The 26,789-nt window shown below is 38.7% G+C and overlaps 1 protein-coding gene across 2 annotated transcripts in view; it reads right to left on the reverse strand.

Moving 5' to 3' along the window:
* Positions 1-550: 550 nt before the first annotated feature.
* Positions 551-26,789, reverse strand: part of Bank1 (B cell scaffold protein with ankyrin repeats 1) — a 212,253-nt gene continuing 186,014 nt past the window's right edge. For both annotated transcript variants that reach the window (XM_033756173.1, XM_033756174.1), the window contains exons 12-17: positions 13,557-13,735; positions 10,816-10,879; positions 4,349-4,378; positions 2,873-2,925; positions 1,485-1,549; positions 551-1,231 (exon numbers count right to left, since the gene is read on the reverse strand). In XM_033756173.1, the coding sequence (XP_033612064.1) occupies positions 1,490-1,549; positions 2,873-2,925; positions 4,349-4,378; positions 10,816-10,879; positions 13,557-13,735 (386 nt within the window). In that variant the 3' untranslated portion in view covers positions 551-1,231; positions 1,485-1,489. The remainder of the gene's footprint in view (positions 1,232-1,484; positions 1,550-2,872; positions 2,926-4,348; positions 4,379-10,815; positions 10,880-13,556; positions 13,736-26,789) is intronic.

Below are 26,789 nucleotides of genomic sequence, written 5' to 3' on the forward strand. Positions count from 1 at the left end.
CCAGATCTGCATGCAAGCTCTTCTTTTAGACATGATGTGTTTATTTGAATTTTATGTATCTGGGAAAGTGCAGAAGAGGTCTCAGCTCTCCTATCAGCTTTTCTAACTGCCTGGATGGGGCAGTCCATAGGCATAGGCCACAGTGCAGGGGAGGCCGTGCATTTTCTTGAAATCTTGGATGTGAAGCTACGGGTTTGATTTCCAGAAGTCACAATCAAAAGTACCTTCTATTAGGGGCTGATGAAGCTACTGTATTAATTTTAAAAATTGAGCTTATTGGCGAATGCTAATAGGTATCAGAAAGCTAGGATGAGTACTTTGCAGAATGACTTTAAATAGATACTGTTGTCACTGTTTGGAAATGAGGAAAAATGTTGTTTGTGTTTCTTCTTCTCTCTAGGCCTAATCTAATGAATGTAATCAAGCTTATTAAAAAACTGGTAGACTTCCTTTAAACAAATGGGCAGAAAAAATTTTGGTTGATTCCCATTGATTTGTTTTGAAAAAACACACAGCTTTAAACTCTCCATTTATTTACAATATTTGTGCATGGAAATAGTAATGTGATAACGCTGCATTCTATTTTAAGCTAGTAAATTGTTTCGAAGAAATAAGTAGATGACATTTTAGAGCTTTTTAATGAAAAATATAGGTTATGGAAATGCATATTAAATTGAAGTGCTGAAAAAAATTTAAATATAAGGTTTTTGAGGGTTACACGCAGAGAGGCACTAAATACAGGAAGGCTTCTGGAAAACACGATATAACAAAAGTAGTATGAGATTTGGTTGTAAGAAATACAGGCAGCAGACCTGCGGTTCAAAGGCAAACGTGTAGGCAGGGCAGTCTGTACTGTCAAGGTGACTGCAAAGTGACGGCTGGCCCCTCGAGGGGTCCTGTCACCTTGCTGTACAGCATCTACCTTCTCTCCTCTTACTTTTCTTTAATTCGCAAAGTAAGAACTCATTTCTTAGGCAGCAAAGTCATTGCAAAGCCCAAGCATTTTCCCAGAACACCGTTGGTCAATGATGCGCTCTTTCTGCCCAGATGGAAGCGTGTGAGAAGGCACGGAGAACACGCCCCGGTGATTCCAGGTTCCCGAATCCCAGGCGTGCTTCCGCTCCCAAGAATTCACAGTACAGAGTTGCCCTGGAGGGAGAAGAAAATCCAAACGCCAGCTATCTTCTCCCAGACAGCACAGGGCCTGCAGTCTGGAGTTTCATTCTATTACCTGGGGATGATATAGCAGGAAACGTACTTGTGAATAAGGACTCATCAACCGAAATTTATTATGCAGCACAAAATCACCCCCTCTACATAAATCTTGCTAAGGAATAATCACTTTTAGCTTGAAAAATACACATGTTTATCCTTTCAGGAGAAGACAATAAAATATTTAGAGCCTGCTATTTCCCAGATAAATGATTCAAGTCCCTAATAAATCTCCTTTAGTTTTTCTAATATATATATGGTGAGCATTTTACCTTCTTTAATGATCTTTCCTGCAACAGAAACCAAATTCTTTTTCAACTTGGAGTGGAGCAGGAAGCTACAAAATAATAATAATAATAAAAAAGACTCAGAGGTAGCACTGCCTTCATTTTAAGGCCGAACAAAGAAACACGACAAAATCATTGTTGCTTATCTGAAACTAAGAAGGATTAAAACAATCCTAAAATGTTGGAAAACTAAAAAAATGTTTCTTTCTGGAGCTTACCAAAGATATTAATTCTAGATTTTAGCAAGAATAGGATGCTGGATAACAGTGCAAATTTTCTATATCACATATGCAAGTATTTGGAATAACATGATTTTTATGAAAGAAAACTTGTGATTGGGACATTATTGGTACTGTTTGAACTGGTCTGAGTTTTAAATTGCTATTCTCTTTGGTTTATTTTATTTTAACTTTTAGTTAGCAATTTCCTTTTAGTTAAATCTATGATATGCAGTAAAGCATTTTTGTATCAATACTATTTTGGGACTACATTTTTTCTATAACTAGACTTTAAGAACTATATATTTTAGTTCAGAAAGACTCATCATATTTCTATTATTAAAGCACATGTACTCATAATTCCTCTAGGATTTATTATTTTTTGGTACATGTTGGATTCAGCCACACTTTGACCTTGATGGTTTTTCTTTTAAGCTCTGTCTCTCTTCTATGCCCCTCCAATAACTGTATTTTATTTTATTTTACTGGGGCTTGGATTGAAGCTAGGGCCTCTGCAGTGAGCTACATGCTCTTTCTGTATTTGTTTTCTCATTGAGTTTATTGGTACATTTTAGATATACAGTACAGTTACATTCATCGTTGGGCTCTTGTACCTTTACATGACAGGTCTTCTCATGTTTTCCCCATACCCCTGCCCTCCCTTCACCCCCTCCATAAAGAATGAGAAACTAGAGTCATTCATAGGAAAATGGATGCATATTGAGGTTATACACTTAAGTGAAATGAATAAATCACACATAGGTAAATACCAAATAGTTTCTCCGGTGTGAAAAGCTATAATTGCAAATAAGATCCTAATGGTATAATTGACAATGTGTAATAGGAAGAAAAGGGCTAAAGGTGTAGGGGAAGTGGGAAGGGTAGGGGAAAGGAAACGAGGGAAAAGAAAAAAATATGAGAAAATGAAAAAAATGGAAATAAAGTTTTTGTATTTAAAAAAAATTTTGGACAGGGTCTTGCTAATTTGCTTAATTTCCTTAGATGGATGCTCATGAATTTTTCACATGAATGTTCATAACCTACTGGGTTCACATTTATTCTAAAGGACAGATAGGGTACAGGAGTCCCATTTTCTTTCTCAACAGAGAAATTCTTTCTTTGAATTTCATAGGCATTAACATAAACACGCCTTACCTTATTGCTAAAGGGGGTGTTATGTAACATGTTTTCGTTGCGGGCAGCGGTACCTATGAATACAGACTCTGTTACTATCGCTTCAGTCTCCCACATATTCATGAATCATTTCATTATCACTTTCAAAAATGGTGAGTACAAAGACTAAACAGAAAAATGATGAAACATCAAAAGAGCACTGGAAACATACCTTTGGCAAGTACATTCCTAATTTCTCCCACTCTTGTGGATTGACTTGGGTAGGGTACTGAGGAGCCACTGCGGGTAGAATTGATCTTCTGGACCCCTCGGAGTAAGACTCTCACTTGATTATTCCTCTCCTCCTTCTCTCCCTGCCCCCTGACGTTCACCAGGCTTGGCCAGTTGCAAAGCACCTTCTTCTCTGAACGCGTCCTCCCTCCCCTTCCACCGCCTTCACGCCGGGCTTTCCCTTTTCCACCCCAGTTGCACATTTGGTTCTCTTGCTTCTCCGCCCCAGGCCCAGGCTGTGGTCCACGCAGCTTCCGGGTTTTCCCAGGCTCCCCAGCCGGCCTCCAGCTCTTGCTGCCCTCCCAGCATTTGACACACATCCCACCCTCACGGCGTTCGCGTGAACTGCTCCGAGCCTCATCTGCATTTCATTCGCTCTTCTACTTTTCTTCCCTCTTTTTTTTGGTACACGTTTGAGAAACAGAATAAACACATTCCTCGTGGGGGATCTGGTGCATATACACATTGTATCTCAGTTCTTTTTACTTCCTTTCCCTCCTCTCCCTTCTGTCTTCCCCCTTCCCTAAACCCCTTCCCGTTTCCACAGTCTCTAAATTCTAAATTATCAACCACTAGCTTCCATTTCCATAAATCGTGTCATTTTCCATGGCAAATTCCCATGCACAATTCTCTTTTTTTGGTGCCGGGGATTGAACTTGGGTACTTGCCCTTGCAAGGCAGGCCACCGAACCACTGAGCTAAATCCCTAGCCCTCCTTTTTTTTTTTTTTTTTTTGGTTTCTTGAGACAGGGTCTCACTATGTAGTTGAGACTGACCTGGAACTCCCTATGTAGTCCAGACTGGTCTCTAACTCACAGCGATCCTCCTGTCTCAGCCTCCCAAGTTCTGGGATTACAGGTATTCACCACCATGCCCGGCCCCATGCAAAATTCTTGGCCCCATGCACCATTCTTACATCTTACTGACAAGAAAGCTGCAGCTTGCAGAGCATATGGGACGTGCAAAGGTCACATGGAGGAGGCTGTAAACAATCAGGCCAGTCAGAGCCAACACTCTTGCTTCTTTCATTCTGTTACAAGACCTCCAGCATTGGTAGTCTAGAGTTGCTTTGCCTTTATTTTGGATGTCAGGTGGTTTTGCACATAAATATCAAGTCAGGGTGAATTTTTACACTGATTTATCCAATATTATTGGATTCAGATGAATTGAAATTGCTTTAAGTGCTTTGTTTTAGTCTTAAATACTTTAATTAATGCCAACACTTACCACTTGGGTGGTGCACAATGGTGAGTTTATCTAGAAGACAAACAAACAAACATACAAACCATATTTTCTTAGGTTTTGCAATAATATTTATCCTCAGCTTTCTTTTTTGTGCTGCCTACTTTGTGATTTTAAAGGGACAATGAGATCTCAGTCTAACCTTAAAATATTAGCCTTGAGCTCATCTACCTCTGGCCCCTCAGTCTGAAATGATTTCTCTAATTACTTGTTTCTTTTTCTTTTTTTCTTTCTTCTTTTTGGTACCGGGGATTGAACTCAGGTCCTTGTGCTTGCAAGGCAGGCCACTGAACCACTGAGCTAAATCCCCGGCTTCTTTTACTCTTTCAACACTTGCTTCAAGGTGTTATGATATTTGGCATTCTTGTTAATAATAATATTTCTGTTAATAAATCTTGCTACTCTGTCTTGATATTCCTTTACATTAAACTCCTCTGTTCTTTTTAAAATCAACATTATTCAGGAATACTTATATTCAGTGCAAGGTAAACACTGCTAAATGTACAAGGTGGTGACCTTTCACAAATGTGTGTAACCACATGCCCATCAACCCAATAGGACAGAGCTGACTTCAAATCACTCACGCTCAAAGCATTCCTCATGAGGACAGTGATCTGATTTCTACCGCTAGCAAATAGTTTTGCCTAGGTTACAGGATCTAGAATTTGAGATAAATGGAATCTGACATAGCGTGTACTCCTTTGTGTCTAATGTCTTTCACTCAGTGCCCTGATATTCATTTATATTGTTGTGTATAGTAGTAGGTATTTCTTTTTTTTGCCTGAGTGTTGTGCTATAGTACAAATACACCATAATGTAATTATCTATTCTCATGTTGCACATTTGGACTGTGTTTAGTGCAGCTATTACGAATCAAACTGCTATAAAGCTTTATGCACAAGTCTTTGGCAGATAATATGTTTTCACTTGGTCTGGGCTGGAGGGTTTGTGCCATGTATTGAGCACGTATGTGACCGTTCCGAAGTCACTGGTCCATATTCTGCCTCCATCGGCAATGTGTTCATGCTATGTCCAGCTCTGCATCCCAAACAACACTGGAGCCTGAGCGTCTTGCGACTGCACTCAGTATGGTTGTTTCTTGCTACGTCATCTGGTTTTGTTTGCTTTTTCCTCAGGACCTGTGACACTGGTCCCTTTTCCATGCTTTGTTGGCTAAGACTGGGTGGCAGGTGTGGTAGGTGCCCTCAGTGGAGCTGGGCTGTCACTGCAGATAGCTCCCTCCTGGGCAGGTGGGCAGAGAGGTAGGTAGGGATATAGACATCCACGATCCGTTAAACTTCTGCTCGGGATTCCGGGCTATGAAGTGGGATCCATCCCAGCTCCCGGTTCCTTAGGTCTAACTTCATTCCCTAGTAACAGGAAAACTGGCTCCTGTGACGTGTAGTACATTTATAAGATAGTTCAATCCCAGGGTACCCATGAAGTAATTTTAAATGTTAAACTATATCCTCGTGGAGAAAACAAACCCTCCTTATTGGAGTAAAGTACAATTTCTTATTTGTTATTCTTTTTTACTTTTGGCCTTTGAATGCCTTGCTTTATAAATCTATGTTCCTTTTTCCAACCCCCTGTGTGTGGCTGTTATTTAGGCTTATTTATTCCTGCATATGTTCCATTTTGCCTTTGTTATCCCTTCCTTATTTATTAAATATATAAATTATTGACAAAGTTCTAAAATTCGGGAGGATACAAAGAATACACTAGAGAGGTTCAGAGAAGTGTTTTTAAGATTTTCTTTTTTGAGAGTTTAGCCAAGTTTCGATTTTTAAGTAATTTTAAGATTTTCATTTAATTTGCTAAATATGCTAGAAGAAGGTTAATTATGCTTTCATAGTATCGCTCCAATACTTGTAGGCCCTGTTGGGATAAGCTACTTTAGCTTTTTCTCTGGATAATTTTTTTTTTTTGTGGTACTGGGGATCAAACTCGGGACATTGTGCTCGTGAGGCAGGCGCGGTTCCATGGAGCTGAATCCCCAGCCCTGCTCTAGACAATTCTTGGTTTCTTTTTCCTTTGACCATTCTTGCCATGAATTAATCAATTTTATTTATGATCTCAAATGACTTATTTTTGACTCTGTAAATTTTCTTTTGTTCATCTCTTTGCATTTTCATGGATTTCTGATCTTAGTTCTTTTTATTTCCTGTTTTTGGATTTAATTTGCTTTTCATGTTCTAGTTTCCTAAGTGGGATGCTTACAGCATTGACCTAAAGCATTTTGCCTTTTCTAGCACAATTTCTAGGGTCATAAATTTCTCTAATTTAACTGTTAAATGCATAACCATGTTAGCTGAATTCCACAAATTTTGATGCAGATTTTCCACTATCATTCAGGTTGAAATATTCTTTTGGGATTTGCTATTTGCCCCACGATTCTTTTGAAATGTTTCATTTAATTCCTACACATTTTGGTAGATTTTATATATATCTAATTATTATCCAGTTCATGTCTCTGGTGCTGGTAGAATATGACTTCGAAAGACTGAAATATTTCAGAGAACACACGCTGAAGGTCTTAATCTTTTAAAAGTAATTGAAACTTTTTGATGATTCAGCTGTGCCTGTTTTGAGGCATCTTCTGTGCACACCTCGAGTGAAGATCTACTCTGAAGTTTCTTGATGCTTTCTTCGGCAAATGTCAATTAGGTGAAGTTAGCTGATAGTGTGCTTCAGGTCTTCTGCATCCTTATTGATCATCATTATTCTGTGAACTTCTAAGAGGGAAGTGAAAGCATCTCAGTGCCATCAGATTTTGCTTGATGAAGTCTGATAAAACTTACAGGCGTAAATGCAGTAGAAAAGACACCGATCTTTAGAGTCGCTCTATCTTCCTGCTGACTGCGGTATCATTATGCAGCATCATCTGTACCTCTTGTAATACTCTTTGTCTCGAAGTTCATCTTGTTGCATGTTGAAGTGGTCACAAGAGCTTTCTGTTGGCACAGTGGACCCTTCACTGTCCTTCATTGTCAAACTAGGTGCTGTATATTTAAGATGCTCATCTTTTAGACCCAAAACTGAAGTATTGCATTGCAACCTGAGAATAAGTTTCTTTAAAATGAAATAGTTGACTCGTTTAGATTTAACATATTTATTGATCTGTCTCAGGTTAATGTGACCATCTTGTTCTTGATTTTTTGCTTATTCATTTTGTTTATGCTTCTCTGTGAGACTTTCTTGCTTTATTTTTTGTGAATCAAATAATTCTTTAATGTTCCATTTCATTTATTCTGTTGGTTTCTGAGACAACCACCCTTCCTTCCTCCCCCTCTCCCTTTCTCCTTTCATCAGGGTTTTGCCATGTAGTTCAGGATGGCCTTGAACTCACAGTGATCCTCCTGCCTCAGCCTTCCAAGTGCTGGAATTACTGGCATGTGCCACCAAGCCCAGCACCTGATTGCCTTGTGATTAAATTATGTAGTTCAATCTATTAATTATCAGTGCACTCCCTTGTGCTTCATGCCTTGTGTCTGACTCTCATACTCAACACCACACCCTTTCCCATCTTTTCTATAACTGAGTCTCACAATCCACACTTTGCACTTGATTGTGCAAACCTCCAGGGTGGTCTGCACTTCGTGTCCCTTGTGTGAGTGTGTCCTTCACCTTTTACACTTCAGCTTAAGTGTTAATAGCTTTGGCGTTCAATAGGAGTCTTTGAAATAATTTATGGAATGAGAGACTATATTTTATGTCTGCCTCCTTGTATAATTTTTATCGTTCTCCCCGCTCAGTGTGGATCTGGCATCCTTTTTGTTAACTTTCTTCCCACCTTTGTGATATTCATTAACATTTGGCTTGTTGCAGTTTTGCTACAAATTCTCTAATCTGGACATACCCTTATTTCATCAATTTTTGAGGGACATTTTTCCTGCATATAGAGTGGGGTTGGGGTGGTCTTTTATTCGTTTTTAATCTTTGAAGATAACATTACATTGTTTTTGGGCCTCTGTACATCCAATAATCATTTAGTAAATATTCTTATCTTCTCCCTGTGTAAGTCATGTATCTTTTTTCTCTGGCCGCTGTTAAAAATTTTCCCTTTACTTGGTTTGAGATAATTTCACCACAAACTGCGCAGAGGTCATTTTCTTAACAATCATACTAACTGGGTTTTTGTTTGTTTTTATGTGAAGTTCTCAGAATCTGTGGAAGTGGTTTGCAATCAATGTGGCACTATTTTGGACATGATTTTTATATAAATATTTTCTTCCAGACTCACTCTTTTCTCATTCTGGGGGCTACTTGCTTATACTGCCTAACAAAGAGTCTTTTCTTGTCCTGCTCACATATTAATTTCTGTTGCTCTGTTTTCATGTTCACTCTCTTTGCTATACCAAATCCCATATGAAGTTCATTTGAGAAACTTTCATTTCTTACCCCACATAACTTTATTTTTAAAATTTTTCACTTGCTTCTTTTATGTACTTCATTTTTTCTGCTAATATTTCTTTATCCATGCATCGATATCCTATTTTCATCAAGTCAGTGTTTATAAAAGCTGCCTTTGAACTTTGTGCAATGTATGTTTTCTTTCTTTTTCCTTTGGAGATGAAACCTGCATTTGACAATCTGCTGTATACTGTGGATTTTGTAATATTCTGTGGATGAGTGTATGTTGTTGTTTTAGCAGGCAGCTCAATTTCTGACATGACTGTGTATAGATTTGATACTATTCTTCCTTGAGTAATGATCTGCTGAAAGCCCAAGGCATTAGGCAGACTTGGCCTACAAACACTGTCTCTTGCGTGGCTCCTGTAATCATTGGTTACAGGTTTTCCTCCAGCACAGCTATGTAGATGCTCTCTGGTTCAAGGTGCTTCCTCCTTACAGCTCTTGTGCGTCTTTTAGGGATGCAGATGTTCAAAGGAGATACTAAAAATCTTCCTACCATGGTAGGACAGGAGCACAGCTCCTCCCCAGAAAGGCTCTCCCTCCAGTATCTCTGTTTTGGTTTCAGGCTCTAAGCATTGCCATGTTGTCTGCCTTGAGTGGTCTTACCATATGCATGGATACCTCATACTTTCAGTTTCTTCTATGGGATCCTGGGCCACTGCTCTCTAGGAACCTTCCGCACACAGCCTGGCAGCCCTGGCTTCCCTGAAACGGGACCTCTGCCTCCTTTGATCCACTGCACACCCTTGCTCTACTCAGACAGTGCTTTGCTTTGCTTAGAGACAAATGCAGCTGCGAGAGCTGCCTTGTGAGGGCAGCTCTCTCTGGGCTGGTGGTCTTTGCCTGTGTGTAGTCTGCTTGCTGAACCCTGTTGCTCCCTAACTCTGGTCAGGGTCAGTGTCCTGTGCAGGGGGACTGTGTGTCTGCTACACTTCATTCCTGTGGCTCAGGGAGAACTACTACATTCTAGCTAACAACAGTGATTAAGAATGTTGATCTTGAGCTCAAATGGAGTGGGTGACAGTTTCTAATCTGTATGAGCTTGGAATTTTAGTTTCTAAAAATCTTTTTCCATGCTTGAATCTCATTTCGTATTAGAGTGAAGGTTTGTGGAACTCGATTATCTATAAATTAATCTTATGTTTATGACTTTAATTATTTGATGAAATATATTTTCACTTTAGGAGACATTTCTGAGAGCTTAAAGAACTCTCTATGGGAAAGCAGAAAACAGCTCAATAATATGAAGAGAAATGAATTTCCACACCCTGAATTTTAGCATGAAATTCCCACTATCTAAAAGCCACATAGAGTTATTGAAAGTGAAGGAGTTGGAAGCTCTTAAACTTGTTTTAGTGGTTGTTAGTTTTTAATTATCCATGCAAGAGTAGAGAGTTGGGAAAAAAGTGGTCGGATAGTGACAACATAATTTATTTTCAGTTTTGGAGTGTGGTGTTCATCTTTGGAGAAGATTTACCATCTTAATAACACTTGGTTTATGTTACATGAAGTGCAGCCCCTACTTCCACAGCACCGATAATTACTGTCCTGGGGATATGCACTGCTAGGAAGCACACAGCTTTAGGGAAAACTGACGTAGGAGTTATAATTTAAAACGATCCACATGTGGACAATTGTGAGAATTGACTATATTGAGAATATTCCACCTTATTAAAAAGTATGACTCCTTAATTATTTGATTCCCCATATAATGGCTAATAAAAACTGGAACAGAATTTTCCTATTTATTACATAACTCATCCAGAAATGAAGAAAAGAGTAATGAGCCTTGATGGAAGGGTTGCTGTGGGTCAGAGAGTGGAAATATTTCCTGTGTGAACTCACACATGCACTCTCAATGTATGTGTAACCGTTCCTCCTTTTGAGCAACTGAACAAGGGTAGAAATAGCTCCTGGCAGACAGCAGGAAATTAGACTGCGTGGACCGGAAGTGACCCAGCACAGGCTGGAAGCAGTTCCCTTGTTTCCCACTCCATTCTGCTGCCCTCTTTGAGGAGCAGGCAGCTTTCGCTTACCACAGATATTTTCTTCTTCTGGCCTCTTCCCAATAATGCTGTCTCGTAGTTGGCGTAGCTTTTCCTTAATGAGGACACAGAGAATAGAATTTAGGACCAGGTCATGGAAGTCAAGATTTAAACTTTTTTCATGGCTGAAGGTGAAAACATCAACACTACAACGTGGTGTTCATTTGCTATTTCTGTTGTTGGGACCTCCCCCTCCTCATCTTACTTAGTACTCACCACCGCAGGAAAGGGATGTTAAATTTCACCATCCCATCTTGTAGATGTGGAAACAGGTGCAGAGAGGTGCAGTGACCTCCCCAAGTCAGGTAGTGCTCAGTGGAGGAGTTAAGGATGAGAATCGGAGGGCTAATCCCTTTGAGAGCACTTTCCTTCAAGTCTACACTTGCTGTTGGGGACCGGAAGCACCAGAGCCATGTTACACAGGATGGCTTCTTGCTCCCTGAGCCCAGCCCTGGCCTCGGTGGGGACCTTCCCTCCCTGAGTTCTAAGTGTTAAGATAGGGACTCGGGAACAAACCATGTGTGGCTCGCTTCTTGTTTTTAGCTCATTTGTGATCTTTCCTCGTTTTCCAGACAGTCTACATCATTATCCTTTTAACCCACAAGAGAACAACAAGCTACCACGCCAAAAATCTTTTAGGAGACAACAAAGAGTCATGCTTTTCCTGGCGGTTTGCCTGAGGACCTAGAAACCCTTGCAGTGAGGATCTCCGCAGGCAGCACTCCTGTCTCCCCTCCTGATGCCAGGGTGCTGGCTGGCTCTGCACCTTCCAGAAGTTCTGTTTGTGAACTAGGACAATTCCTCTTTCATGATGGCTTCAGGATTTCCTGTGATAAACTTATCCCCAAGGCACAAAGGAGTACTTTGCCAAGTATAAAAGAAACATTGGAAGGAATATAGAAGTGTATGCACATATATGTGTGGATGGAAACATGGAGAAAGATAATAATGATGATAATTAATAATAATAATAATAATAATAATAATATATATTATTATCTGTCTGGAATTCTGTCCCAGTCTCTGTGTAAGGACTGGCTGATTCAAACACAGTCATGAAAAAATTTGGCTTTGATGGAAAATATTACTGTCAATGTCTCTTGGCCTGTGTTTACAGGTTAAAGAAAAAATGTTCTTTTTTTGCATATTCATGATTTCATTCTCTCTATTAGATGAATCACATCAGTCTCCGTGGAATGAGTATGGTTTTCCTTAAATTCTTCCTCCCAAAGATGGAATACAAATATACAAATAAAATACAAACAACCAAGGATTTAATGGAATGACCAGTGAAATTATTTCTAAGAAGCCGAATTACTCTAAAATGAAATTTTTGTTAAAGGCCTTGGCTTACATGAATACAACTTATATGATGCAGTACTGCTAGGCCAAGGAATTTTGTATTTGTCTCTCAGCACTGTCACTGGGTGACAGTGTTGGCAGAGCTTGAGATGGCATGTTTGCTGCAGTTCTGATCAGTGATCTGCAGTGAATTTTTTTTTTTGTTTGTTTTTTGAGACAGGGTCTCACTATGTAGTTGACAATAACCTGTAGCCCACGCTGGTCTCGAACTCACAGTGATCCTCCTGCCTCAGCCTCCCGAGTGCTGGATTATAGGCATGTGCCACCACTCCCAGCTTCTGCAGTGGATATTTTCCAAAATAACTGCCTTTGTGTAAATGGGCATTGCATAATCTGGACCAGGACCACCATCAGCTCACAACCAGAGCTGCTGGTGGAAACAGGTAATTTCTTACCAGGGGTGAATTCAAGTATTTAGAAAGTCCCTGCACCTGAACTGTCTTTTGCCTCTGTGCCAGATTGTTTGAAATGTCATCATTGTGACTCATTTTCTTGTTGTTTTAAAAGTGTTCTTTTATGCACTCTTTTAAACAAAATTTATCTTTTGAGAAAGTTGATGTCTGAAGCTATTATTCGTTATACTTTGATCTCAATAGTTCATTAAATGTGCTCAGTCAACCACCTGGGAACCAAGTTCTGGTTCCATGAGTCTCTGCCATGGGCAGAAAGATAGAGCTACGGTATTTAGGGGGTGGGGGTTTGACTGTGAGATGGACAGAATCTTGTCCTGATTCCCTTCAAAAGGAACGTCAGGGGTTGGGTGGTTGTATTTTGTTTCTATGCTCATCTGAGAACCACCTCCTTTCATCCTCTCTCTGGGTATAAATTATGTTTACAGAAGACAAGAAGGCAAGGTTATCTGAAGTTAACATTCTTGACATTGATAAAAAGAACTGCTTGACACACATGATTTTAATCTTCTGGTATATAATATATATGAATATATTTAATATATAAGAAGATGAAACTTTTCACATTAAGGACTTTTACTCTACATTATTTCAAGCACTTCCTTTGAGGCTAATCTTTGTCCTACTGTTCAGGGCAGAGCACATGTCCGTGTGAAGGCATTTCACCAATTAGATTTTACCAATTTCCCTATACTCAGCACAAATATTATCAGCTCATTAGGGATTAGCTTTAATCACTGAGTTCCAGGATTGAGTTCACATAAATGAACTGGTAAAGGTGAAATATCTCCACTTTACTTTCATGTTTTAAAACTATTTTTTTTTTAAAAAAGCACCTTTGGGAGTCGCTAGTTAAAAACAGAATAGCTGCCAGCTGCATTTCTCATGAAGTCTCAACCCAGCTAAGCCTCCAGGCATCTGTACACCAGGAAATGTTCCAAAGGTCCGGGTCACTGTTACCTTCTGAATCATCTCCAGGCTGCTCTTTCCAATCTGCCAGTGTTTGAATTTCTCCAGGGCTTCATCCACAGACAGCTTCCCATTTTTGACTTTCTCTTGCAGGAGGATGAGTTCTTCCTGCCCGGCTGCCAGGTAGTCCCTTGGAGTGGATGTGGCTGGGCTCTCCATCCGAGCTTTGTCTGTGATACCAGGGAGGGCACATCAAGAGGAAGTCAGTGTGTGGACTACAAATACAGCCAAATAGTGCTGCTTGCTGTACTTAACAGGTTACATTTTAATGCAGGTTTTTCAAAGGTTGGTGGTGCTATCTGCCATCTAGTGTTATGGGTAGTGTTATGTTTTCATTATGGAAAACAGGGGCATCAAGACAGAAACATCAGTAGCAAGAGTTCAACAGTGGATTTGTAGGACATGCCAATTCCTTTCCTTGAGGAATAAAAGGGGTGCTGTGGATGGGATTTTGAGAAGATCATATAGAGTTGCCCAGCACTTGTGGCCTCCTCCAAAAGGAAGAGCTAAAGCTACAGGTGGCTGCTGCATTTGAGGTTCGTGGGCAGGGGAGAAGGCTGGGATTCCTCTGGGAGGGACACAACACACAAGAGGAACCAGGAGTACAGGGTCAGCAAACCCCATCAGCTCAGACAATGGCCACTCTGGCCACTAGATAGTTTCAGTGTATCACAGGTTTATAGCTCAGCTAGGGGACAGCCCAGGGACTGAAGTAGCTTTGCCCTGGAGAAGGAATTCACATCTCATCCTTGCAGCCCCAAGAACCTAGAAAGGGAGAGAAGCTATTGTCTGAGTGAACAGTGCTCCAGGTCATGAACCTCTGCATGTGCCCCTATCAGGGACCTCACAGCCTCTCAACCATACCAGCAAGGTACAATAACCACGAAATCCAAGGTGACCTGCAGGGTGACTTGGCCCAGTGTCCAGGAAATGCCTCTCAGAACACAAATAGGAAAATCCCCCCTGGAGGGGAGACTGCACTACTCTAGTGACTGAGACAGGAGGTGCTTGTCTTGGGGACCAAGGCTGGGGCAACACATGGGGCTGAGAGCAGCATGGAGCCAAGGGCCCAGCTGCCACCTGTTCCGCCATATGCAGGATTGGGTCTGCACTGCCACTGGATGGAACAGGCTCTGAGATTGTTGAGCTGCCATTGCTCTCTACTGCCCAGCCCTGTAACATCTTCATTGGATCTTGGTTATAAGGGGTTTCCATGCCTGGGGCTCTCTGCTATGCCCCCGACTCCTGGCTAGATACCTACGGGCTTGCACCACTAGCAGTGTGAGAGTGAATGTTCCATGCTGCTTCCTGCTCTGAGGCCAGCTGTGTGCAGGTCCACACTAGAATTGGGGTGGGTGCTAAATGCTCCCCTACTTCCCCCAGTCCTGATGCCATTGCTCAATAGTTGGGACAATCAATAGGGGTGCTCTACTGCATACACCACCCCTGCCAAGCCACCAGTGTCTCCACCCTGATGTGGACTTAGAGACATGGGTCTCTCTGCTGTTGCTGTGGCACACTCTGGACCCAAAGCCATTGACTATGGCGGAAGAAGTGAAAGGGAGATCATAGCAGGTGCCCAGCTGGAGCAAAAGCCAGAATGACATATGAAACCAACATCCCAAACAAGTCTTCAGGAGAAAGCTGCTTACTATGAAAGACTCCACATCAGAGTTGCAGACATTTGATTAGTCAAATGCGCAAATATCAACATAGGTGACAAGAAAGATGAAGAAGCAAAGAAACAAGGCCCCCTAAAGAACACAGTAACTTTCTAGCAACAGATCTCAAAGAAAACTGTACTCATGAAAAACCCAATAATTTAAAAAGAATGATTATATGGGAGCTCAGTGAGATTCAAGAAAATACAGCCAAACGAAATTAGAAAAATAATGAATGATTTCAGCAACAAATCCAGCAAAGAAATAAAGATATTGACAAAAAAGCAAAATCTTATGGATAAAGAATTTAATAAGTTTTAAAAAATATAGTTGAAAACCTCAACAACAAAGTATAGCAAGCAGGAAAAAGAATATCTGAATTTGAAAACAAATATTTTGAAATAGCCCAGTCAGAAAAAAGAGAAAGAAAGAAAAAGAGAAAGAATAAATGCCAGTAGTTCCTGAGACCTTTGGAATATGGTCAAATAAATATTTGCATTTTTTAATACCTGAACTAGAAGAAGAGAGGGAAATCATAGAAAATTTTATCAATGAAATAATAGCTGAAAACTTTCTCAATCTTGGGAAACATATGTACACCCAGGTTAAAGAGGCCCATAAGACCCCAAGTGGATATAACCGGAAAAGACCCTGGCATATCATAGTCAGCTGTGGAAATTCTAAGGCAGGGGCCAGGTAGGTAGCTTAGTGGGAGAATAATTGCATAATGTGTGCAAAGGTTGGGGTTTGATTCTGAGTACCATAACACAGAAACAGCAACAACACCAAAGCAAAATATAAGGCAGAATTCTAAAAACTGCAAAACCACTGACTACAAGACAAGCTCTACAAAAGATGTTTTAGGAAGTGCTATACCTAAAATGAAATGAACAAACAAACAAACAAGCAAAAAAAAAAAAAGCATGCAAAAAAATACTGTTGCCACCATAAAGTCATGTGAAAGTATAAAATACACTGGAAGAAAGACGCATGAAGTAAAATAGTAAAGAGTAAAAAACCTTATCAGTAGAATAAGCCACAAAGATGAACAATAAGGGAGAATGAATACAATAAAGACTACTTAAAACAAATGTAAGTAATTTTACAAAATGACAAGAACAATTTCTCACTTATCAATAATAACCTCAAAGGTAAATGGATTAATGTCTCCAATTGCAAGATACAGATTTTCCAAATGCACACAAAAACAGGATCCAATGGTATGCTGCCTACAAGAAACTCACAATGTAAAATGAAAGGATAGAAAAAGAAATTTCATAGAAATGGAAAGCAAAAGCAAGGAGGAGAGCTATTGTTATATCAGATATAATAGACTTGAAGATAAAAAATTCTTAGAAGGGACAAAGAAAATCACCATGTAATTATCAAGGTATCAGTTCAACAAGCTGACACGAAAGTTGAAAATGGGTGTGCAGCAGTGGTGGAGCAATTACTACTTGACTGAAGGGAGAGGTAGGATTCAATACAAAACCAGTGAGATGTTCAATTCCACTTTTCTCAGACCTTCCCTACCAAAGAAATCAAGACAAAGCAAAGTCAAACTATCCTGTCTGTTAAACAGAGGTACATGCAACCAAGCCATAGATAACATCATACCAAATGGGAAAAGTTGAGAACTTTTCCTCTAATGTCTAGATAAGACAACACTGTCCACTGTCAGCAACATTGTAATGGAAATTTTAGCCTGTAAAATTACACAAGAAGAAGAAGTAAAGGGATTTAAATAGGAATATAGATACAATGATTCCTGTTTGCAGACAATATGATTGTTTATACAGAATAACCTAAAGACTCCACTAAAAGATTATGAGAACTAATAAATAGTTTCAGTAAACTTATAGGATACAAAATGAATGTACAAAAAATCAATAGCATTTTATACATTATTGATGAGATTGCTGAGAAAGAAATAATGAAAGGAAGCCCATTCATGATAGCTACAAAAAGAATAAAGAAATAATGACAGACCCAGGAATAAAGAAAACCGAGGAAAACTATGCATTGAAAATCACTAAATTGCAATAAGGAAATTTTATTATAAAGTGAAAATTTTTATGACAAAAGGATATTTTATTACAAGAGGAAAAACCCTCTACATTTGTCGATAGGAATAATTAATGTTGTAAAATATCCACACTACCCAGAACAATCTACAGATTCATTTAATCTCCATCTATATACCAACACCATTCTTCACAGAATTAGAAAACAAGACTCCTAAACTTCATGTGGAAGCAGAAAAGATCTGGAATAGTGAAAGCAATCTTGAGCAGAAATAATCAAACTGGAGGTTTTGTGCTACCTGGATTTATTATATACTATGAAGACATAGAAATAGAAACAGACACCAATGGAACAGAATAAAGTGCCCAGAAGCAATCTTGTGTATTTAGATCCAAACTGCTCACAAAATCACTGTAAATGCATTTGGAGAAAGGACAGCCTCTTTAATAAACAATTTGAAGAAAATTGGGTATTCACATGTGGAAGATTGAAACTTGACCCCTGTCTCACCCTATGTAAAAATCAAAATCAAAATGAGTCAAAGGCCCATTGAAAGTTCTGAAACTATGGAACTATTAGAAGAAAACTTTAGAGAAGCACTTCAAGCACTGCTATTGGTAGTGAGTTGTTTTTTTTGAAAAAGACAAAAGCAAAAATAGACAAATGGGATTAGAATAATCTAAGAAGTTTCTGAGTAACAAAGACAATCAACACAGTAAACAAACAAACTCCAGATAAAAGTTTCATGAGCTTTTCATCAGAGCACTAATATCCAGACTATATAAGGAACTTAAAAACCTAACTAACAACAACTATAGTATCCAATTAAAAATGGTCAAAATATAAATAGACATGCCTCAAAAGAATAAAGAAAATTGGTCAGCAAGTACAGGAAAACAGCCAACTTCATCACATGTCAGGGAAATGCAAATCAAATGCAATGAAAAATTGTCTCACCCCAGTCAGAATGGCTGTTACTAGAAAAGTAAAAAAATAGGAATGTCAGTGAGCATGTGGAGAAGAGGGAACTCTTATGCACTAATGCGAATTAGAAAGCCACTACAGAAAATAGTATAGAGGTTCCTTAAAGAATTAAAAACAGAACTGCCATAGGACCAGCTGTTCTAGCTCTGTGTATACATTTCAGGAGAAATATCGAGTACATCGAAGATACACCCGCCTGTCCCTGTTGATAGTGGCCTTTATCACAATAGTTAAGACACTGAATCAAACTAGATTTCTACCAGTGGGTGAGCAGAGAAAGAAAATATGGTAACATGCACTGCAGAATATCATCAAGCCAAAAGAAGAATGACAGAGAAATGGCTGGAGTTGGAGGTTATGCTAAGTGAGATAAGTCAGACACTGAATGGCAGACTCTGCATCTTCTCTCACGTTTGTGAATGTTACGAAAGGGGAGCAGAAATGCAGATCAGGATCCATAATACAGACTACCAGAGTTTGAACATAGTGTGGGGAGAGGTTATGGGGGAAGGCTGGATAACGCACATCAAGATGTGGACAGAAGTGGTACATTCTGGAGCACTCTGGGTAGTGGGACTGTAGCTTACTGAAAACTATTATATATATTCTGAAAAACTAGAAGACAGGAGCTCAGAGCCCAGAGCTCCAAACACAAAACAGTGAGAAGGGCATGGAAATGTTAACTACCCTCCTTTCATCAGTACCTGTTGTATACACAGATAGAAATATCACACAAGCCCATGTTTTGTCCAATTAAAATGGGAGAAAATTACCATACAAATAAATATATCATGTACATAAATTAGTCTAGAGCCTGCCACAGAGTAAACTAAATAAACGCTAACATTATTGTTGATAATAAACCTTGGTTGAATGAACAGTATCTCTAATTTTAGGTAATGAGATCTTAGCCAAATATAAATGCCATGAGGTATTTAGGATCATCAGGAATTTTGTTCCTGAAAGACTTAAAATAAATAAATGGTCCTTTGGTAGTGAAATGCTTTCTTCTCAAGAGTTTGTTCTGGAGGTCACCATGGTGTTCAGCAGCTTAAGAACATCCAGTGGCCCAGTTTTCCACATGTGACACTGATGTGAATGTTGGAGACTGGCTTGGGGTGCAGATAGATGGGGAAACACAGGGTGGAGCTAGGGTTCCATGTGTCCATTGTGGTATTTGAAGACGCCAATGGGCCTGTGTGCCTTAGGGTCCCTGATCCCTGCCACTTCTGTTGGCTGCTGATGACAACATACCGGGCTACCTGGTGGGCTGCAGAACCTGTCAGAGTTTGTGCCTTCTCATTTCTACAACTCCGAAGTCCAGAACACTTGCTGTAGGAACTCAGGAGACAGGGGCTGATGAGGAAGCAGAACATGTCCTCATGCGTGATTCAACCAAACATGCCACAGAGTCTGGAAGGTGAGAACAGGAGTTCTGCACAGCTGCACTTCAGTGAAGTCCCGGGAGAATTCTGCTCTTTCCTGGGAGCCCATTTTCAAGAAAGATAGAGATATACTGGCTGCATCCGGTGCTCACTGGCAAGGATTTGGACGGTGGAGAGGGTGCTCAAATTCCATAGCAATACAGATTCATTCATAGAATTAGGGTTGGTTATTCTGCAGGAAAGAAGTTTCAAGTGTTTGAGAGCAGGTTTTAAGTATTTGTAGGGGACTTGAGCCTGAGGCTACCCCAGGATGACCCCTAATGGTCCTTCTCAACTAGGGGAAGGATTCTAACAATGAATCTTGGAACAGGGGCGTGGAGAGGATTTCTCGCTGAAAGATTTACTTGCACATAAAACTGCTCCAATACTCTGATTCCCACGGGGCTTTCCTGACTTGGTTTTATTGCTTCAGAAGTCTCTTTCCCCAGAACTAACAAGGTGTCATAGATTCTCTGCTCTAAATCTTCCTTCAGGGACTCAGCCTGTGGCACCAGGGGACCCAGAGAAGCCTGTCCGCCAGAGCCTAACTGGTTCAGAGGCAAAAAGCACAAAGTGATTGAGATCCAGCTTCTTATACCGTCAGCTTCTTATAGGCTCTTCACTCAAACCCAATTCACGAAGGACAACTCAGAGTAGCACCTGTGCCTGAGCTGCCAGTGTGAGGTCTAACATCAACTCTTCCCAGCTGTGCCCTTCAGATGTTACCTCACCACATCACACCCTGTCTAAGCCTTCCACGTTGTCTCAAGTAACCCAGGCAGCTACATTTGCTTTGGCAGAAGTTACCTCAGGCCAAGGCTGCCCCCAAACTGCACCGAATTAGCTTCTCCTGTATAAGTGGGTTAAGCAGAATTTTTAAAAAATCAAGTACTTAAGTACTTTTACTAACCTTCATTTCAGTTGCCCCTTCTTGTTCAAATTCTTGTTACTAAAATGTTAATACTATGATCTTCCAGAAGTGAGGTGTTCAATCTTTCATGATTGTTCAGGTAGAATAGGAGAATAAAAATTGGAGCTGGCAAATGTCCAACCCTCAAAGTTCAGCGTGTACAAATAAGCTAATTTTATACTCGTTTGCAATCCCTTCATCTTTTCACACAGAGAATATGAAAGCATTTTGTCTTGGTAGATTACTATTAGACACGACAAGTTGCCAAGAAAAATGACTTAGTCATTTTCCTATTTTCTCTTTCGGGGCAGACTAGTTAACCTGAAACATGTGGCCTGTCATCTTGAAGATTATTCTGGGCCCTTATGGAACTACTTGAATGGTAGTAGAACACCCTCCCCTGGTTTTATGCTTTCCTATGTAAGAGTTTGAATGTGTTTAACATAATTTTCATTGAAAAGAATTGCTTGGACTGTTAACTGCATATTGAAGATTCTTGGTCACTCATAAAAAAGCTTCAAAGTAAGCCATAGTTTCTAAAGTTTGAATTCCTTTTGGATCAGTCTCTGTTTCACTTTTTATTTTGTTGCAATTATTGTTTACTTCATCAAATATTGATCAACAACTAGTAATTCATTTTAATGACGATTAGAATCTATAAATTATGTGAGAACACTTTTCACTAAAACCCTTTCTATTAACAAGTGACAGTTAGAAGAACACTTTTTACTAAAAATGTGAAAAGGAACCACTTAATTCGTCTTGTTGTTAGCCAGGAACATGGCCAGTCTGAAATGGCTACTTCATGAACACCAGCTAGCTACTAAGATAATACTAACAAACACCACATTGCAACACAGAGAGAGCTTAGAATACAAAGACAGCAGCAGAGTGCAGCACTGTATATGCACAGTAACACCCATCAGTCTCAACGATGTACATACAATCAAGAGCTAAAGGAAGAAGTTTAAGGATGGTACAAGTCATTCCAGGGTGATGATATCATTATTTCAGCCCAAGCCCCAGCTTTCTGTAATAATACTGTACTGCTCTTATAGTAAATCAGTGTCCTCACCTTACTAGTAGCTTCTTACGGGATACATCCCAGCCAGTGCCAGGCGCACCACACCCTGAGCATCATGCCAGGCATCCCAAGTTTATTTATTGTGTTAAGGCATCTGTGTCCCATATCATCATACCAAATCACTCTGTGGCAATGGTAAAGAACTGAAAATAACTTCTCAGTAACAGGATTTATACATGGACCATGATTTCAGTCTGATTATCTGTATTTCTAGCAGGAGGAATAGGGGGTGGTAAACAAGGATCACAGTAGCAGATAAGGAGAACTCAGACACTGGGTTAGGCTTAGTCATTTTCAACACCTCTGACATCTCCACATTCCCTGAACATTAAGGCTGAATATAGTCTTTGCTGTTTCTTTGCCAGTATCATGCTTTTTTTTTCTCACAATGGTTTGTAGTATGGTTTCAAGTTGGGGATGTCATACCCCCTGCCATGCTTCTGTTGAATGGCTTTTGCTATTCTAGGTGTCTTCCAGTTCCAAATGGATTTTTTTATTGTTTTCTCTAATTCTGTGAAGTATACTGTTGGAATTTCAATCAGGATTACATTGAATCTGTATAGGCAGTTTTGGAAGTATGACCATTTTTACTACATTGATTCTTCCTACCCAGGAATGAGCAATATCTTTCCATTTTCTTATATTCTCTTTGATCTCTTTTTTTTTTTTTAGTTCTCAATGTAGAGGTCCTTTACTTCCTTTCTTAGACTGATTCCTAGATTTTTTTGGGAGGGATGATATTGTGAAAGGGATTGTTTCCCTAATTTCTCTTTCAATGAGTCTGTTATTTGTATATGAAAAGGCTACTGAGTTTTGAGTGTTTACCTTGTATCCAGCTACTCTACTGAATCTGTCAATTAAGTCTAGAAGTCTTTTGGCAGAGTTCTTTAGGTCTTCTATGTAGAGTATCATATCATAACAAATAATGACAGTTTCACTTCTTCCTTTCCTATCTTTGTTGGTTTTATTTCTTTCTCTTGTCTAATTGCTATGGCTAATGTTTCCAAAACTATATAGAATACGAATAGTGATAGTGGATATCTCTGTCTTGTTCCTGATTTTAACATGAAAGTTTTCAGTTTTTGACCATTTAGTATGATGTTGGCTGTTGTTTTTTCATAGATAGCTTTAATCAAGTTGAGATAAAGATTGATTCCAGTTTTCTGCAGGGTTTTCATCATGAATGGGTGTTGAATTTGTTGAATGTTTTTCTGCATTTATAGAGATGATCATATGGTTTTTGTCCTTGACTCTGTTAATATAGTGTATTACATTTATTGATTTATGTATGTTGAAACATCCTTGCATCCCTGGGATAAATACAAATTGGTCAGGGTGTATGATCTTGATGACCATCTGTACTCTGTTTGCCAGTATCTTATTGAGAATTTTTGCATTTGTGTTCATTAGGGAGATTGGCCTGTAGTTCTCTATTTTGGTTGGGTCTTTCCCTGGTTTTGGAATCAAAGTAACATTTGCTTCCAGAAATGAATTTGGAAGTATTACTCCCCTTTCAAATTCATTTAAAAATTTAAAGAGTAGTGGCAATTTTTCTCTAAATGTTTTATAGAATTCAGCAGTGAATCCTTCAGGACCAGGACTTTTCTTTGTTGGTAAAGTTTTAATTACATTTTCAATTTCACTGATTGTAATTGGGATGTTTAGAATTTTTATATCATCTTTGTTCAACTTGGTAATTCATAAGAATCTAGAAATCTGTCCATGTCTTCTGTGTTTTCCATTTTATTAGAGTAGAGGTCCTTAAAGTAGGTATTGATGATCCTCTGGATTCCTGATGGACCTTTTTTAACTTCAACTTTTTTGTTCCTAATTGCATGGATTTGAGCCTTTTCTTTCCTTTTTTTGATAAAGTGGGCTAAGGGTTTATCAATTTTACTTTTTCTTAAAAAAAGCTCTTTGATTCATTGATTTTTTTGGTATTGTTCTCTTAGTCTCCATTGCATTGATTACTGCTCTGATCTTTATAATTTTCTCCCTTGTAAGAGCTTTTGATTTGTCTTTGTCTTCTTTTGCTAGGAGCTTACGATGCAGTATTAGGTTGTTTATTTGAGCTTGCTCTGTTTTCCTAGTGTAGGCATTCACTGCTATAATTTTCCCTCAAAGAATGGCTTTCATTGTGTTCCATAGATTCCTGTATGTTATATTGGCATTATCATTTATTTCTAAAATCTGTCTAATTTCTTCTTTAATTTCCTCTGTGGCCCATTGGTTGTTCAGGAGAGTGTTATTCAATTTCCATGGTTTGTGAAGTGATTGAGGTTTCACATGCTATTGATCTCCAGTTTAGTTGCACTATGGTCTGATAATATACATGATAGTTTCAACTCCTTTGCATTTACTTAAACATGTTCTATGAGCTAGTATGTGGTCTATTCTGGTGAATGACCCATGTGCAGCTGAAAAGAATCTATGTTCTGTTTTTGTAGGGTGAAACACTCTGTTAAGTCCTTTTTCTCAAAAACTTGGTTCTATTCTAGTATTTTGTTGTCGATTTTTTGTGTAGATGACATGTCTATTGGTGACAGCAGGGTATTTAGACTCCCATTATAATTGTATTAGTGCTTATTTGGTTTTTCATGTCCCTTAATATTTGTTTTGTATATTTGGGGCATTAGTATTTGGTGCATATATATTTATGATTGTTATTTCTTCCTGTTGGATCATTCCCTTTACCAAGGATGTAGTGACCTTCTTTGTCTCTCTTAATTAGTTTTGGTTTGAAATTTACTTTGTCTGCAAATAAGGTAGCTACTCCTGATTTTTTCCAGATTCTTGACACATGGAGAACTGTTTTCCATCCTTTTACTTTCAGTGTATGAGTTTCTTTTTGAACTAGGTTTGTTTTTTGTATAAAGCATATTGTTGGGATTTGCTTCTTAATCCATTCTGAAGTCTATTTCTTTTGATTCATGAATTAAGGCCATTAACATTGATGGTTATAATTGATATATACTGACTTATTATCATCATGATATTATCCTGTTTTGGGTTCTTTTTAATCTTTTCCCCCTCTTCCTTTAATTTCTTGCCTTGCCTGCTGGATTTGCTCTGCTGGACCTCATGGAGTTGTGATCTTTATTGTCTTTTTTAAGGATATTATTTAGAATTATTTGGAATTCTGGTTTGGTGTTCAGGAAAATTCTCAGGTGTTCTTTGTTGTGGAAGTATCTTATTTTCCCATCAATTTTGAAAGATAGTTTTGCAGGATACATCAATCTAGTTTGGATGTTGTTTTCTTTTAGGGCTTGAAATACCTCACTCCAGGCTCTCCTTGACTGGAGAGTTTGTGTTGAAAAGTCTGCTGTGATTCTGATGGGCTTTCCCTTGCATATGATTTATTTCTTTTCTCTAACTGCTTTTAGTATTTTGTTCTTCTGTTGGGTTTCTGGGATCTTGATTATTATATGTCTATGTGTAGATATTTTTGATCATGGCTAGTTGGAGTCCTATATGCCTCAATTATCTGTATGTCAAATTCTTGTGCTCTGTTTGGGAAGTTTTCTGTCATTAATTCTATGAACAGTTTTTAAAAAGTATCATTTGTACTTTCTTCTGCTGTTTTATGGACTCCTATCAGTTTTATATTATTCTTCTTTATAGCATATAGAAGCTGTTGGATTGATTTCTCATGTACCCTTACTATTTTGAAGAGATCCTTCTTTTCAATGTCAATGATCTCAGTCCTGTCTTCTATATCTGATATCCTGTCTTCAGAGTTGTCCAGTCTGTTATGTGTACTTTCAAAAGAGTTTTTAATCTCCTGGATATCTACTTGAATCTGTTTCACAGATTTTATTTCTTTCCTTTGTTGGGCATTTATGGTTTCCATTTCTTTCCTATGCTGGGCATTCATGGCTTCTATTATGTCCTGTGCTCATGTATTTGTTTTTTAAATCTGTTTCTGCTCTTAAGTCTCTAATCATGTTATTCATTCTGTTCACCAGCTCTGTAGTTATCTGGGAAATTATTTCTGTTTTGAATTTTTCTACAGCCTCATTCATCTGTTTTGTTACTTCCTGTGCTATCAGTTCAGGGTGTCCAGGTGGTTGATTATCAGACTTTTCTATCTAATTTTCCCCAGAATTTACCCTTGGTAAACTGAAAGTCTGAATTTGTACTTGAGCCTTGTTTGAATGTCTTCTTTCTATTTTTGTTATTGGCACTGACCTTCATTTGATACCTGGGTTAATACTTCAATCTTCCTGTTAGAGTTTGTCTTTAGGTTTTGAGTCTATAGTGACTCTGAGGCAATCTCTTTTTCATTACTCTAGGAAGGACACCTGATTAGATCAATGACAACATCTTAGCCCAAGTGATACAATCAGCAACAGAAAAACATCAAGTACATCTTAGAAAATGACAGTTTGTGGTAGTTATTAATCTATCAACTTTAACAGTGTGAATTAAATAAAAATTGAGGTTAGAACTCAGCACAATGGCCTTCATGGCCCCCTGTGTTTCCATTAATATGATTGTTGATAGCTGCATTATATTCCAAAGTTTTTTTTTTAACTCAAGCTAGTATTTATTCTACTGTTGGATTTTTAAATATTGTTTTCACTTTGTACAATTATGTATTGTTGATCTTAAAAGACTTTCACAGGTATTGTTGCCAGCATTATTATCTTATCTGCTATGAGAGAATCCTAAATGTGTAATTCGTGAGTAGGAGTAATTTAAAGGTTGAAGATACTTTCCTGGAAGTATGCTGTCACTTATACTCTCACCAGTATGGTAAGTGGTTGTATTGCTGCTGCACTTGTAATAATATATTGCATTGCTTAATTTAAAAAAAGCAGATGGACAGGATATTTAGCTCAGTGGCACCCCTCCTACCTTGTGAGCATAAAGTCCTGAGTTCAATCCCTGATACCAAAAACAAACAAACAAACAAACAAACAAAGGAATAAGAGTTTTAAGTCTATCATTTGAACCTTGACCTCATTGTTAGTGATGTTTATGCTAACATAACACTGGCTAGTGTAGTTTTAAATACTTTTGAAATAACAGACTTTGAAATAACATATGTCACGTGGCCCTGTCTCAATCCTTTTAATTTCCTAAATGATTGCCTTTTACTTCCTCTTAATTATCAATTTTGTGTATGAATTTAAA

Source organism: Fukomys damarensis, unplaced genomic scaffold (genome assembly GCF_012274545.1).
Source record: "Fukomys damarensis isolate Sample0158 unplaced genomic scaffold, DMR_v1.0_HiC HiC_scaffold_25, whole genome shotgun sequence".
Taxonomy (NCBI): Eukaryota; Metazoa; Chordata; class Mammalia; order Rodentia; family Bathyergidae; genus Fukomys; species Fukomys damarensis.